Below are 15423 nucleotides of genomic sequence, written 5' to 3'. Positions count from 1 at the left end.
CACTTTTATTAATCAGCTTTATTTATTACTTATACTTTTGCCAGGAAAGAAAACAGCAAAACTTTCAAAACTCTAGGTTTCGTTTTTATTGTTAGTTATTTATATGAGCGATGTGTACGCATCCTTTTTGTTCGTTGCTCTATCGTGGCAAACTTTTTTTTTTTTTTCACATTTTGTTTTTCATCTACAAAATCATTTTTTATATCACAAGGTTCGTTTGAGTTTATAAGATTGATTTTTTTGTTTTCCTGTCTTCTTTAAATGCAATTATATCATTGTGTGTTCTCTTTGTTTTATTGTATCTTTTTTTCTTTTCTTTTTCCATTTGGTTGGATTACAGTCTAAGAAGTTTATAGCAATCAATAACAGTTATACAAGCTTGACTGTTTTTTCTTTGTTATTTTTCTTAATTGACGGTTTGGTTGTTTTGTTTTTTGTGATAAGTTTGCAATTATACTGTAATAATTGTTGGAAAACAAATTTTATTTTGACACTATGTAAAATTAAAAGTGTTCTTATATTTAAAAAATAATACAAGTTTTACAAGTACACATACAGAATTCTATCTTCATCGTTTTTGTTTCCATTCTAATGCTATATATAATAATATTCGAACCACATAAAATCTTATAACGAATTGATGAGCATCCATTGGTTTTTTAATGACAAGATTTTCGTGAGCAATTTTTGTTTGTGTCGTAGTTGTAGATGTATTTTTGTGTGTATTAATTGCTTGTTCAGTAAATTTTTTGCATTCAAAGCACAATATTGATCTTAACAAAAAAAAAGACAAAAAAATTGGGTCGATTAAATACGATTCATTTTTGAAAATTATCCATTTACAATTCAGGAATCATATACATAGTATGAAGCCAGTACAACCCTTAACAAATTGCATCAATTATATTTAATTCAAAAATAGCCTAATTGTACGGTTATAACTTTATATCACTTATCGAAATAAATTGTCAAACAAAAACTTAAAATTTTCATTTTCACCTAGAAAAAAAAACAAACAAAACACTCTGCAGGGTCTTACACTTTGCATTCGGTATGACCTCGAGACGTTGTGTGTCATATTGATTTAAATTGCTTATTATCATTACAAACAAATTAGTACGTACGATATAATTAACATGCTGGTTGGTAAATTTTAATAAATAATCAAGTTTTTATATAATTGGTACATAAGGGCTGGATATTTGTATGCGTTTACCATTTTTAACTGAACCTTAAAGCTTCAAATGTAATTTTAAATATAAAAAAAAAATCAACAGATAACCAACTTGACATAACGAAATGAAATGTTTTTTACATGTATTAACAGGTATTTTTTTTTTTTTTTTTTCACTATTCAAATAATTACAAAAGTCAATGAAAAGGCATACAAATACAAACATCGAAACCCATGAAAACGTAGAATTCATAGTATAATAAAAAAATAGATTCTGAGTTGCGGATAACCCACGTCTATGAACTTGTACATTAAACAATTATTCTAAAAACTCACGGCATAATACATTAAGATTACGAGTCATCTTTGATCGTACGGTATTATCAGTAATTCCGGTCTTGAAAGTTTTTGTAATAATTTTCCGGAAATACGAGAATATCGAGATTACCCTAATTTTACAAATAATTAATTGGACGATTGAAAAATTTTCAGTTAAAAGCCGCTGTATTATGTTAAAAAAACAATCATGTTAATGCGACAATTTAAAATATGGCGTTTGAAGCCGAATTGCCACAACGCAATCACAAACACACGAGTTTACACGACGAGCTAGGCTTGACCGAGTTGAAAAAAAAGATTTTGCATTTTTGCCTCTTACTCTCGCTTTTGCATCCAACGTGTGCATCCGACATTGAACGCAAAAATGCGGATTATCACGCATATTATACTATTATAATTATATTAAGGGGGGGGAAAGACTAAAAATATATAATATACATGCTACACCCTAACTAAGATGATAAGTCTCGAGGGGTAAAAGGGGAAAAATTAATGTACAACGAAGTTTCATTACAAATACAAGTTCGCGCAATACAATAACGTGTATAATAAGTATGTATGTTTGTATATACCCACCGTAACGAATGAATCGAATTATCGAACGAGGAAAAAACAATAATTGTAATATGTATATATATATCAACACAAACACACCACACACACAGAGAGAGAGATTTGGTACTTCTACTTTTGTCTGATGGCCCTCTGCGCGGCGCATTCTGGTGTCTCTCGTTAATGTCTTGTTTGTTTTATGTTACACACAACGGCGATTTAACGTGATTATTATTCATGCTTCAATCGTCAGTGTCTTTTTTATAAATTGTAGCGTCGAATCAGCAGCAGCATGCGGTAGCAACGACCACAACAACGACGACGACGACGACGACGCGTAATTTTCATTTTATAAGTAGCCGCAGCAGAGTTCATGCTGTGCGCCTGTATGATCTTCGGCTCTGACTTGGATCTTTGTATAAAAATAGAAGTCGCTTTCAAAATAAACTAGCTCTATGATGAGGAACGATTTGTAGAAGAAGTATTCGCAGTTGATGTAGTAATATTTGTAGGAGTTGTAGCAGTAGATGACGAGGAGCATGATAATGTTGACGAGGTAATTGAATCATCCTGGACTCGGGGTCTCGAGACTCTGGATCGAGGCGGCGAGGCGCCGGTGGAGGCACGGCCATGAGGCGCTGCAGCTGCGTCGCGCACACCGGAACTTTTGCTCGAGACGGCCGCCGTGAGTTTTTAGGCAATTCATGATGGCCTGCGAAAGTTAATGAATCAATATCATATTTTTTTTTCCACGGAGATACTTTCGTAAAGGAGAGTATAGTTACCATAACTTGCTGATGCTCGGTGGGAGTCGCTTCTTCTTCGGGTTGAATGATGACCGGTTCATCCACGTCTGTGAAATCAACAATGAGTTAAAATTAAATGCTTTCCACAAATTAGGTAAAAACAAAAATGTCAAAAGAAACAACGTACCTTGGGCAGGACGATGCGCAGGCCTCGCGTTCTCGACAAAGAACATGTCAGACGACCGCCAAGGTGATCCGTATGGCTGGAGCCTGTCAAGGTTGCGTGCCGAAGGCATCGGGCCGAAGAGCGACGGTGCCCTGACGGGCGGCGCGTGCACGGCCACGGCTATCTGTCTCGGATTCTCGACGTACATGACTTGCTCGGACGATGCCCAGGGGTTGTTGTAGGGCGCCCGTCTCTCGTGTCCTCGGGCGACGGGGCTATTGCGGTGGGGTAGCCAAAAGCGTTGGGCGTTGCTGATGCGCCTGATCGGCTCGAGGCCGGGACTCCCGTTGCTCTCCGGGTTTCCGCGCCAGCTGCCATCGTTGTAGTTCGAGTGCCACATCGAGGCCGAGCGCGGAGTGATGCGCTGTTGTTGCTGCTGCTGCTGCTGCTGTTGTTGTTGCTCGTTACGCAACGAGGTGCCATTGGGTGGTGGACCTACCTGAGATTGATTTGTTAGTAGGCCCGAGGTCGCTGTGGATGGGTACGCTGAGCTGTTGTTGTTCATGCCGCGGCCGCCGTGTTGCCGGCGCATGAACACTGGCATCTGGCCGCCCATCTGGCCTGACGCGCTTGACGTCGTCGTCGTCGTCGCCGCTGAAGGCAGAAATCGGTGGTGGTAAGTACGGGTCGAGGCGGACCGAGGTGGTGGTGCAGAGTCTAATTTCAACATCGTAACAACAACAATGAGCGTTAGTTGATGATTGAAATATGCCTTTGGTTTTGTTTTGTCACGCACTCTGATTGCAGTTGATCGCAAAAAAAAAAAAAAAAATTTGAAATACACGAGAACGACACACAATTTGTATGGAAAATTATTGTGTAAACAAAATTTTTCCGTTTTGTCACTCTTTTCACACGTTGTGCCGTTTTTGTATATTTAATTTTTTTTTTTTTTTTTTGCGTAATCCCGTCTCTATTATCATCACTCATATATCGACGCTTCGGGAAAAGAAAGTGCTGCTTAAACATTTTTCATCAATCTTATACATCGACAACACAGTATTATCCTGAGAGTAAGAAGACTGATTATTTTTTCAACACTAAACTAAGAAATTCAGAAAAAAAATTTTCTTAAAAAATTTTAGATTGCACTCTTTTTTCTCGATCCATCGATATTGATACTTATTACTGACTCCACCAGCTCCCAACACAATAATAATTGAAAAAAACTTTTTAAAATAACACTTAAAACACTCGAATAGACCAACACTTTGAAAGAGTGACACTTACAAGGCGCCACGTTAAGGCTTCTCTCTGCCTGGTGAACGGGCAGGCACATAGAGCAGCTGGCTTCGTCGAGGGCGCAATGATTCCAATGACTGATGATGTCCTTTGTGGGACCACAGCAATTGAGGCCGATCTGACAGGTGGCCGCGTGATTGATGAGATTCTTCGTGTCCCGGCAGAACGGCACCGGGCACATCATCATCACCTCGTTGGCCTCGTTGACGCTGTTCTCGCGCTCCAGGCACTTGTAGGCGTGAGCCAGCTGCTTGATCGACTCTGGAGCAATGCTGTTCAGGTCCAAGGTACCACCTGTGACACGAAACCCGCGTGAGATAGCGATCACTAACGATAACATTACACGTTCACTCGCAGACGTACCGATTAACTGGCCGGGCTGCGTCGGCTGTCCTCGGTGAGCGAAGCCGTAAAGTGCGGGTCCGTTGGCTCCCGAGCCCATCATACCGGGCATACCACCAGGCAACGTGGCCACCGACGCCGAGGACTCATTGTTGCCATGCAAACTGCGCATGTTGCCAGCGTTGGCGTTGTTGTTATTGCTGTTGTTGCTGTTGCCGTTGTTGTTACCACTACTATTGGACGGGCCACCTGAGAACGGGTAAGCGATGCCGAGCTGCTCGTACGTGCGCCGGATGTCCGACGGGTTAATGAACTGCAGGCTGTTCGGGTTCACGTGGTTCGCTGAAAGTTTTGATTTTATTTACGTAATTATTTTTTTAGAGCATGCATTGGTGTTTTTTTGTTTCTTTACAACAACTTACATCGCTCCTTGACGATGATATGACACCGTTTAGCCATCAAATCGTAATACTGCGTCACAGAGTTGGCGTTTCGGAAAACCTCGTTCTCAACACTCGTCGCGATGCAGATGCTCTGGTGCATGCGGTTTTCCGGGATTCCACCCTGGGGATCCGGAATCGTCACGAGCATTTGGGCCCTGAAAATCGTTTGTTTTATTCCCCTTACTATGATTCATTTCTAAATATTTTCGGCTTACGTTTTTTTTTTGTTTTTTTTTAACGATACTCTAAATTCTATAAAAATCGTTAATTATCATACGTAACCGATAACGTTAATTGTTCCACGAACGCGTACAGATAACTATAGCCAATTGGGCGCAAAGCAATAAGTCACACTATCACCACTCACATCTTACGAATAAGTCGATTCCGAATATTGAAGGTAACAGACTTGTGCCACTCCTTGGATTGTATCCGGCCAGGCATCTGGGAGTTCATGATACTGCTGTTCTCCGACAGTACCCCCGGGCCGGCGTCGCTGAGTCCGAACCGCTGCTGTTGCTGCTGCGAGCTCATGGACGCCAAGGCCGAGGGTATGAACTGATTCATGGGCGGCGACATGAGGCTGTTCATCGAGTGCAGCAGATTGGACGCGAGCACCTGGTCACTCGACATGAACGGCCCTGGTTCACCGGGAAAACCTTCATTTTTCATTAAATTATTGCTGTCTCATTGACAAACAAAGAGCTTTGCGGAGCTTTTCGACTCACCGATTTGCAAGCTGTTACCGGCCAACTGGTCATGGACCATTGATCGAGGTCCCAGCTGTCTACCGTTGAACGCCTCGAACTGCTGAGGCCGAGCCGAGCCCATCGAACTCGTCACGGGTATCCGCATGCCACCGCCACCACCAACCACCGACTCGTCGGGGAACAAGTTGCCGGACGTCATCGAGTGAGCTATGCTCGCTTGGGACACGGACTCACCGAAATTGTTCGGCCCGTAATTCTGGGACATGTTGACGAGCGTCATGTTGTTGGCGGCCGAAGCCGAGGTCGTACTGCTCGACGGAGGAAATTGACTAGACATCGCGGGGAAGCCTGTTTCGAGGAAGAAAGACGTAAAAAACACATATACATATACGAACAAACGGAAGTAAAAAAAAAAAAAAAAAAAAAAAAGGGAGAAAACGGGCGTACCGTATCCCGACTGGATTTTATGAATTTCCTCCTTCAATATGTTGAAGTACTGGGCACGGGAGGCCGCTATCTTGAAAGCCTTGCCTTCGATCTTTTTAGCTGCCGCTATCCACTTTGGCGAACGGCTGTCCGAATTCTCGCCATTGCGGGTGTGGTGCAGCAACGCCTGGGATCTAAACACAAACCACGGGGGGAGGGGGGGGTCAGATACAACGACACGCTTATTACATACACGTGTTTCATTGTCATACACCTTAGGTTACAGGTGTTTATTTAATTTTTCAAAGCGAAGCCCCATTACACATCGCATTCATATTTGTCTTTTCCAACGTTCGCGCGTATCGATTAACGATTACATCGCCCCTACGCCGACTCGAGGCACACGCCCGCGTATTATACATATTCCACCCTTGATTTGCGCTTCTCCGAGGATACCGATACTACACCGACCCGGCAAAATATAATAACCAATTCCCAAGGCATGCACCGTAGACACAAAAGCAATAATACGGATACTATTCCCAAACGAAGGCTCACATCTTGTGTACGAAGCGATTCCGGCTGTCGGCCGGGATCACGTGGCGCCAGTCGATGCCTGCCAGCTGGTTGAACTCGGCCGAGTGCACGGGGTTGAGGGCCAGGTTGCCGCCCATCGGCATCGCGGCCATGTTCATGTCCACCTCGCGGTCCTGCGTCGCCACGAAGAACGGCACCATACTAGCGCGGGCATCTGTAAAACATTTTATTCATTCTTATTTCTTCATTCTTTTTTTCTTTTTTTCCTTTGCATGCATGGGCATATATACTATACCCATGCATGAATATTACATGTTAATTACGCCGATTGAGGGAGGGCTTATTGGGTTATTGTTGCGCGGTACCTGTACATTCGTACAAGGGGGAGGGGAGAAGATGATTATCGTGCACGGGGGTGGGTCGGGAAAAGGAGGGATATTGAAAAATTGGCGCTTGACATATTAATGCAGGTAAAAAGAGAGTGTACGCTCACTTTACTTGTGCATTGGGACGATGAGTTAATCTTTAAAACGCGGAGAGGAGGGGGGAGTCGCGCGACTTCTGATTCTATTATTATATATCGGCTTTAAAAAGAGTATCGCGCACTGTATACGTGTATACGTTGGGGTATACGCGCGTTTGGTATTTACGCACGCCGCGTGATTCAGGTCAGAGTTATCTGTGTGTGTCGCAATCTTTCTTTTTTTTCCCTCCCCCCCCCCACCTCTTCTTTCTTATTTCTTCTTTTCTTCTTTCATGCACGTTTGGACCATGTGTCATTGTGTGTGTATGGGGGGGGGGGGTACTTAATGTAACACGAGAAATGAAGTCGCGTGCACTTTTGATGGTTTATTTTTAAGGTTCGAGTGAAGCGAGTCGCGGTCGAGTTCATTTGTCGCCTGTGTATCAACGACATTTTAATACTTTGACCCGAAAGTCGAAGGAAAGAAGCTGCATCATTGGATCCCGAAAAGAGCACCAGAGCAACTACATAGTTTCCCCCCCCCCCCCCTTCAAGGATGAACGAGTCACACTTTAATAAACAATGCGCGTTTCCGATTGAATTTTTTACAATGCCTATTACAATTATTAATATACACATTATCTCTATGTACAGTTGTTCGCTCTATTTCGGTTCGACGATGAAAAAATTATTCAAAGAGCTCCGACGCTATATACATGCGTGATGAATTAATGCAATTATTGTTAACAAAATTTGGATTATAAATTGAACGAAAAGGGAAATGACTATAGTAGTATTTTATATATATATAAAACATATGTGTTGGCTTCCGTTCCAAGAGGCATCACCATATCCTTGCCGCCCGAAAAGAAGAAAGGAGATGAAAAAAAGAGTACCTGTAGCGTGAAAATCGGCGTACAAAAACATCACAATCGAGCCCAAATAATAAGCGTTTCTCCGAAGTAGGGATCCCCTAATTTACCGGTGCGCTATTAAAAGCCATCTCGGGCGAATAAATCCCTCTAAAACGCGCAAAAAAAAAAAAAAAAAACAAAAAAAAAAAATGAAATAGGGAACCCTCGAAGAAATCTCTTCGTTGCACACCGTTCGGGCTCCGAAGATCCGTCACCGCAAAAGTGGACCATAATACCTATGCAAGCGCGTCCAAATGGGGCCCCTTTTTTCGTGCGCGGGGGCATAATACAAAGCTCGGTAGTTCGAAGAAACCTCTTAAAAACCCAACTTCGTAGGACGTATGTATATACGAACGTCAAAAAGCCCGGCCGCCGCGTTTCTCTATCCTACACAGAAGAGAACGAAAAAAAAAAAAAAAAAAAAAAAACGAAGAGGGGCCAGATAGAGAGAGGAAAAAGGTATACACAGCAGTGACGTAGTTATATGCACTAGTAGCTCTCTACCGTACACACACGCACGCAGATGTAAAAGTCGAGGAAGAAAGAGGAAACGGGGGAAATGAATAAAAAAAAAAAAAAAGGAAAAAACTTGTGCCCTTGTGAGTGCGTCGATCGATCACCTATTTAGAAGTCCTATAGGTATGGCCTTCTCCTTCACCATCGTCGCCTGGGCAAGCGAGCTCAAGAGAGTATACGGCTCAACCTCAATCTCTCGTGCCACACGAAACTGCGCACTTTTAAGGGCCACTGCTCCGAAATGTCTCTGTTCAGATGGGAGCAGGGACGTACACCCATATATATGTATATACATATATCTATGTATTGGTAGTATGTAAAAAAATCAAATTTGCGCGTGTCTTTTGAGCACGAAGTTTTTTAGGTGATGCAAAAACAGAAGAAGACAAAGATACACGGCGAACCAGATATCTGTGCACAGCTAGAGTATACGTGCAGTGGACTCCCTTCATCCGTGCAGCAGACAGCGTCGATCGATACACGTTCTGCACGTAGTGTACCTATATATGTGCGAAAACGTGCGTGCTCGGCACGAGCATCAGAGGGAGGAAAAGAGCTAAAGAGAGAGAACACGATATAGGTATATACACGCTCCACTGGGTGATGGAGCGTGTAAGTGCAATGCCAATGCGGGGGTGCGCGCAAATGCGAGCAGTATATAGAGCACACCCGCCTCCTCGAGCAACGCCGTCCACGAGGACTGACAGATCTCTCTCTCTCTCTCTCTTTATCCTCCATGTGCATGTATGTGTGAGTGTGTGCGTAGGCGTCCGAGTTTGCGCAGAGCTACTCCGATGTTTCCTCTCTCTTGCTCTCCATCCGCCACACACCGCAGTACCGCACCATCTCCCATCCTCTCCCATGTCTATCATTTCCCCTAAAAAAGCCCAAGAGACAGAGACGACTAGACATTATATAGCGAGAGAGATCGGTAATGCCCCCTCACACACACACATAAGTACCCACTAGCGAGCTAGCGTCCACGCTCGAATACCCGTAAGCCAGAGATCCATATAATACCTATACTAGTATCTCGCTCGCTCTTATCGGACATATATACATATACGAGATCTATGCATATACACAAACGCTGCATGCGCGAAGGACATGCAGAGTTCTTCCTCTTCTTTGGGCCCGTTGTTCGACGACTCTCTCTCTCTACCTCCTTTACCTTTCTTTTCATCCAAACGGAGGAAGAGAGGCCGAGCGATTACGATGATAGAAAAAAAAAGGAGCAACAGGGACGGGTCTTTTCCTTCCTCCACGCCTGTACACTTGCACAAGGCCAATGGCAAATTAATCCGCGAATCAAGTAATTCTTTTATAAGTATTCCACAGTTCTCAAGCGTAATTTGTACCGATGAGAGCTCTCTTTTTCTCATACATAAATATACCTGCACTCGCTGAATCCGATCCCGTCACTGTAGCAGGTATACAAAGGCGCAACCGGGCGCAACGTACCATTATTCCGTGTTATTATCGCATCGAGTTGGGGGGGGGGGGGAAACAAACGAAACAAAACAAAAGAGGAAGAAGAAATAAAGGAATCGTGAGCAGCAACAGTGTTACGGTAAAATAAATGTACCCTTCTTCGAAATCGACGCAGTTGAGGGATGAAGAAAGAAAAAAAAAAAGCAACATCCATCAGTCCTCACCCAAAAAACTCGGCGAGCTTGCCTCGGCCAACCTAGGCCTCTTGTAGGCTCCTTGCAGCAAGTACTCCTCCATCCGTGCTCTCGTGTATGGTATATACCTATACGTAGGTATGTACCCTCCACCTCCTCCTCTTCCTTGTCTTCGTCGTCCTCTATATAACTCTCTCTCCCTGTCTCGTTTCTTCTCTCTTGGCTCTAGCCTAGCTCCCCTCCGCGGAAGAGAGAGAAACGGCAGTAGCCAACGTCGCCTTTGCAATGTGTACTATTACTCTATATACGTACACACACATATATGTGTATATATATATATATATAGCACTCAAACACTATACGTACAGGGGGGATCGTACGTAATGTTTCCCGTCTCGCTCGCACGCGAGTAACGGGTAATATATAGATGTATGTATGGATATGGGCTTTTAAATGTCTCGCGCACACGCGTCACTTTAACTCTCAAAAAAAAAGAAGAAGAAAAACCCGAAGAAGCGCGTATTCATGTGAACATTCTTGCATTATCACAATACTATTAAATACATGTGTGTAGGTAGTCTTCAAAGGAAGATGACGAGGGGAGCGTAAAATCGACTCCGATTTTAGGATTTTGTTTATTATGTATGCGCACTGCGGAGTTGCGGACGGTCCTTCCACTGTTGCAATTACGTACATGTGTATATATATATATATGTACAGGCACCTTCTATACCACTAGCTCGTGAAGATAGCTTAGGGGTTGCTGTAGCTGCAGCTGCTGCTGGTGCCTTGTGCGCCCGCACATTTTTTCACTCTCTTCTGCTTCTTCTTCTTCCGTTTTTACTTCTTTGCCACAACCACGCAGCACACATGTACACGCAGATGCACGAGGGCGAAGAAGAAAAAAAATGGAGCTCTGCGGTAATACGTGAAGAAAAGAAGAAATACCTCCTCTTCCGGCCTCCTTTTTTTTCTTACATATATATTTAAATCTTATATTTTTCGCGCAAACACTTGGGCACACACATACACACGCGCACAGCTGCTTCTGCGCGTATACCTATACCAATGCCCACATGCACGGTACACAGGTATATAAATATACATATATGTAGAGAGAGAGCAATAGCAGCAGACGAGGCGAAAGTGCCAGCTGCTCGCGCTTCTCATACAGTGTGCGTGTGCAACATATATAATATACACATGCCTTTAATAATCCACGCGCGCACTCAGATCTCTTTTATGTAGGTACTTATTTGCAAGTATGAACAACTGCACACAACACTCACGACACACAGTAACCGATCAACAACAAAACTGAAGCAATGTTTCTTCTTCGATATCGCGCACAATTTGCAAATCACCGCACCAACACCAACCAATTTATGTGATAATCGCACACCTCTACACACTTTTTATTCTTTCTTCAGCGATACAACATATTATCAGCATCAGCAGTGGGGAGCTTCTTCGAGATAAACCAAACGAGCGTAATACTACGCGCAAAAAAGAGTCGAACAATCGACTCCGATCTGCTACCACTGTCGCTGGCCGTCATGCTGGCTAACTCCTTTTTCGTCGTGCAAGTTGTACGCGCTATACTTGGTTACACAGGCGCTCATACTTATTATTGTATATAGAAGCTGATGCTAGACTGACGACTATGATGGGCTTCGTGAGCTGCTGTGCAGCTTGTGTTCCTCTTCAATTGCACTTTTATCTCGTTCAATCTCTCTCGCTCTTCTCTTCTTCGACACCCACAACGTCATCCGTCCTCTATGTATAGCATCGTTGAACGATTTTGCTTGCCGATCTTTCGTAATGAACGGACAATGCGATACACATACGCATATGTAAGCACAGGTACAACAGATGATAGAGAGGGCCAAGAGTTATACACAACTATTTATTATTTTCGTGCTTTCAACGTGCGCGCACGACACCTTCTGCTGATGACTCCGAAACTCCGAACTGAGCGAGGCGAGCCTGCACCTCTCTATCTCTATCTCTCTCTCTCTCTTTCTCTAGCGCGCACGCATATATATTTTATACACATATATACCTCTCCCCTCCACGAAAATATTATATATTACTCATTCTTGTATACCGATATACATTGAAGATATATATGCTTCGAAGCGATGATATTACAATGGGTGCTCCACTGCTGACTGCTCCCTCAGGCTTTACATTCAAGTATGCCTGTGTGCGAGAGTATAAAATCGTAAATTTTCAAAGTAGTAAGTAGTAACAAAATAGTAGAATACCGCACACGTACGTACGTACAACATTCATGCACGCACACAAAAAGCTTTGTATATTATATGTACCGTTCGAAAAGTGGGAGAATGAAGCACAGTATACGTATAATATGTATGTATATAATGGTACCACTACCTTGGGCGCAAGCAGCATGCAGCATCAGAGAGAAAGAGAGGGAAAGGCGCGCTTGCAAGCGCAAGCGAGATGGAGAGCGCGAGTGTATTTATTATGCCAGGGTCTTCCCCTCTGCTGCTTCTCTACAGCCTCTCCTCCCTCGCTCTCTCTATGTATAGGACGAAGAAAAGCTTAGCTCAGATTTAGCTATTTTAAATAACATGGAGAAATCTGAGCTAAGCTTTTCTTCCTCCGGGCCGTCTTATGTACATGTATAATCCACATGCTGTTTTTTATTACTCGTTCCTCTTGTCTCTCTTGCACTTTTTTACGTATAAACTATTGCATAGGTGTATTTATCTACTTGTGCAAAAACACAAAAATCTCTCATCTTTCCTCTTGGCGAATAAGATATTATTTACGCCGAAAGAACGTGACGAGCGTTCGAAAGACGGTTTTTCAGATTAGATAAACGTCAACCGCCAACACTCGCTTATAAGTACTTACATACGAACTTTCATGAGGCACTAGGTACGTACGTACGTTTCTCTTTTCAATAATCTTTCGTTGTTTATCATTTCTCCGTAGCGATGAACAAACTGTTAGTTTTTGTTATCCATGTGGGGGGGGAGAAAAAAAAATCAGAGCAGAGGGATCCACAGGTGTATTTTTTCGATAATTATGCGCGCATACGTGTAATACACCAATACACATGGTCGGTTTGTTTTGAAAAGAGTGTAATAAAGTGAGTGGCAGCACGTCGACAACTGAGTAACTGACCGAGTGTTTTGCCAAGCTGAAAAAGAGAGAGAAGGGGGAGACAAACAAAGCCACGATGTTGTGTAAAACACTGTTTTGTTATCTCGTATTAATTAATTTAGCGCGCGGATGACAATCTTCCGAAAGCCAATCGTCGTCGAGAGCGTGAATAATTATACGGTTGCACCGATTTTAATTTTTTTTTTTTTTTGTTTTTTTTTTAACAGTTCGCAGTACTTAGCAGTTTTTCTCGCTGTCGCTGCCGTTCCGCGAGATTAAAAGAAAAAGGTGAATAATAGAAGAATAGATGCGCTCACAATGCGTTTACACATACGTGTCTTTCGTAAGAAAAGTTGATAGCTTCTCACTTAACGGCTCAATAAAAATGTCATTAGGTATACTTACCTCACGATTTGCCTCGAATGGCTATTATTCACAAAAGGTCGATTAATATGTTGTAAATAGGTACACGTTATCTTCATCCTCGGAAAACGATTGTACTTTTTTCACATCATCAACAGCAGAGTTCTTAGTGGAAATTTTGACTCTTTTTACAAAAAGACACCCACCCCTTGTGAAACGGGGAATTTCAGGGATGCTCACTCCATACATATTATTATGTTCGTCTGGGGGAAGGGGGGCAATGACTATAAGGATGCTCAAAAAGTGCCCTGAAGGAGTTTCTTTTTTCAAGAAGGATCTGTATGGATCTCGAGTACTGTAGTAACGATGTATATGTACTATACCGATCACCTGCATCGTTCGTACGTTTTTAAAATGCATCTCTTCGTCTGGTTGTCCTAAAATCTGTCTCGTTATATCGAAAACGATAACATTATACCCGTGGTGGGAACAACAGATGACAACTTTTTAAATAAACCAATGTAATAAATTTTTGATTGGTCGATTGTATGGGGTAAACGCTTTCGGCATTTTCACTTGAAAAAAAAAAAAAAAAAAAAAAGAAGAAAAAAAGAAAAGAAAAAAGTTGGCACACGTAGACACAAAGCCGAAAGTCAATGATCCCTGCACACACATTTGCAGTTGGCGTTTAGTCAGAGTGCATCATAGGGTAAGCAAGTATTGCCTGCGCGCACGCAATACTTATAAGAGATAACACGCGGGATTTCCTACGAAGTGAAACACCATATAATATATATATTATACACGGGACAAACCAAATCCTAATATATAATATTTATGTACACATTTGTACGAGCGCTTTGTGGCAACTGCGTCGTGTGCGTTGATGTGCGTTTTTTTCTGGTACAGAAACGAGGAGACGCGCGCCTACCATGTAATATTTTGAAACTAGGTAAGTATACCTACTTATTGTCACCAAAGACAACACACGTCGAGCTGATGAGGAAATCTCTGACAAAGGAAGTATTAATTATCGAGTCTTATTTGTCTCGTTATTCCTCGCACCTCGATCCCCATCAACCCCCTGATTTTGAATTATTTTCGCGCAATTCCACGTTGAAAATACCACGAAACACGAGCTTAACGCGAGAGAGGGACCCATCCCCAACGAGCCGTCCTAGTGGCCGATGCGCTTGGAGCCAAGGGGGGGCTCGAGGTTACACCCGACTTATCCGTTACGCCGGCCCTCCGCCCTGTAGCTGGCTCGTGTTCACTTTGAAAGCTCGACCTGAGAGACGTGACATCATACATATATATTATACAATATATACATCAACGTGTATGGGCACGTAACGCGTTACTCCTCTCTTTGTCACTTCAAGATATACATATACATATATATATATTTATATCATGTACACTTGGTACGTAAAATCTACAGCTGAACAATATCGCGAAGACTATAGGGGGGGGGAGGGGGTTACGATTTTTTGCAAAATTCAAGGATGAATGAGGAGGGGGGGCGATGAGTACCATACATATGTACTTCGTACCCGAGAGCAAGATCTCCGCGCCGATCTGCAGACGGGAGAGAGAAAGAGAGGGACTCGTTAGTGGGGGGGGGGCTGCAGCCGCGTGGTGGTATATGCAACGCTATTGATTTCGTGCAG

General features: G+C 42.9%; 1 protein-coding gene across 1 annotated transcript; it reads right to left on the bottom strand.

Annotated features, from left to right (window-relative positions):
- Positions 1 to 62: 62 nt before the first annotated feature.
- Positions 63 to 12200, bottom strand: LOC106643539 (uncharacterized). Its single transcript, XM_014358708.2, has 11 exons — positions 10286 to 12200; positions 6759 to 6951; positions 6222 to 6394; positions 5793 to 6122; positions 5432 to 5723; positions 5044 to 5219; positions 4643 to 4963; positions 4268 to 4573; positions 2999 to 3694; positions 2851 to 2918; positions 63 to 2777 (listed from the first exon to the last, which is right to left on the bottom strand). The coding sequence occupies exons 1-11, from the start codon at positions 10356 to 10358 to the stop codon at positions 2631 to 2633; spliced, it is 2775 nt and encodes a 924-aa protein (XP_014214194.2). The 5' UTR covers positions 10359 to 12200; the 3' UTR covers positions 63 to 2630.
- Positions 12201 to 15423: the final 3223 nt, after the last annotated feature.

This window comes from Copidosoma floridanum, unplaced genomic scaffold, assembly GCF_036245765.1.
Source record: "Copidosoma floridanum isolate Cflo_tuat_1 unplaced genomic scaffold, Cflo_Japanese_pri ptg000007l, whole genome shotgun sequence".
NCBI lineage: Eukaryota > Metazoa > Arthropoda > Insecta > Hymenoptera > Encyrtidae > Copidosoma > Copidosoma floridanum.
This window is presented reverse-complemented; position numbering and strand designations above follow the sequence as displayed.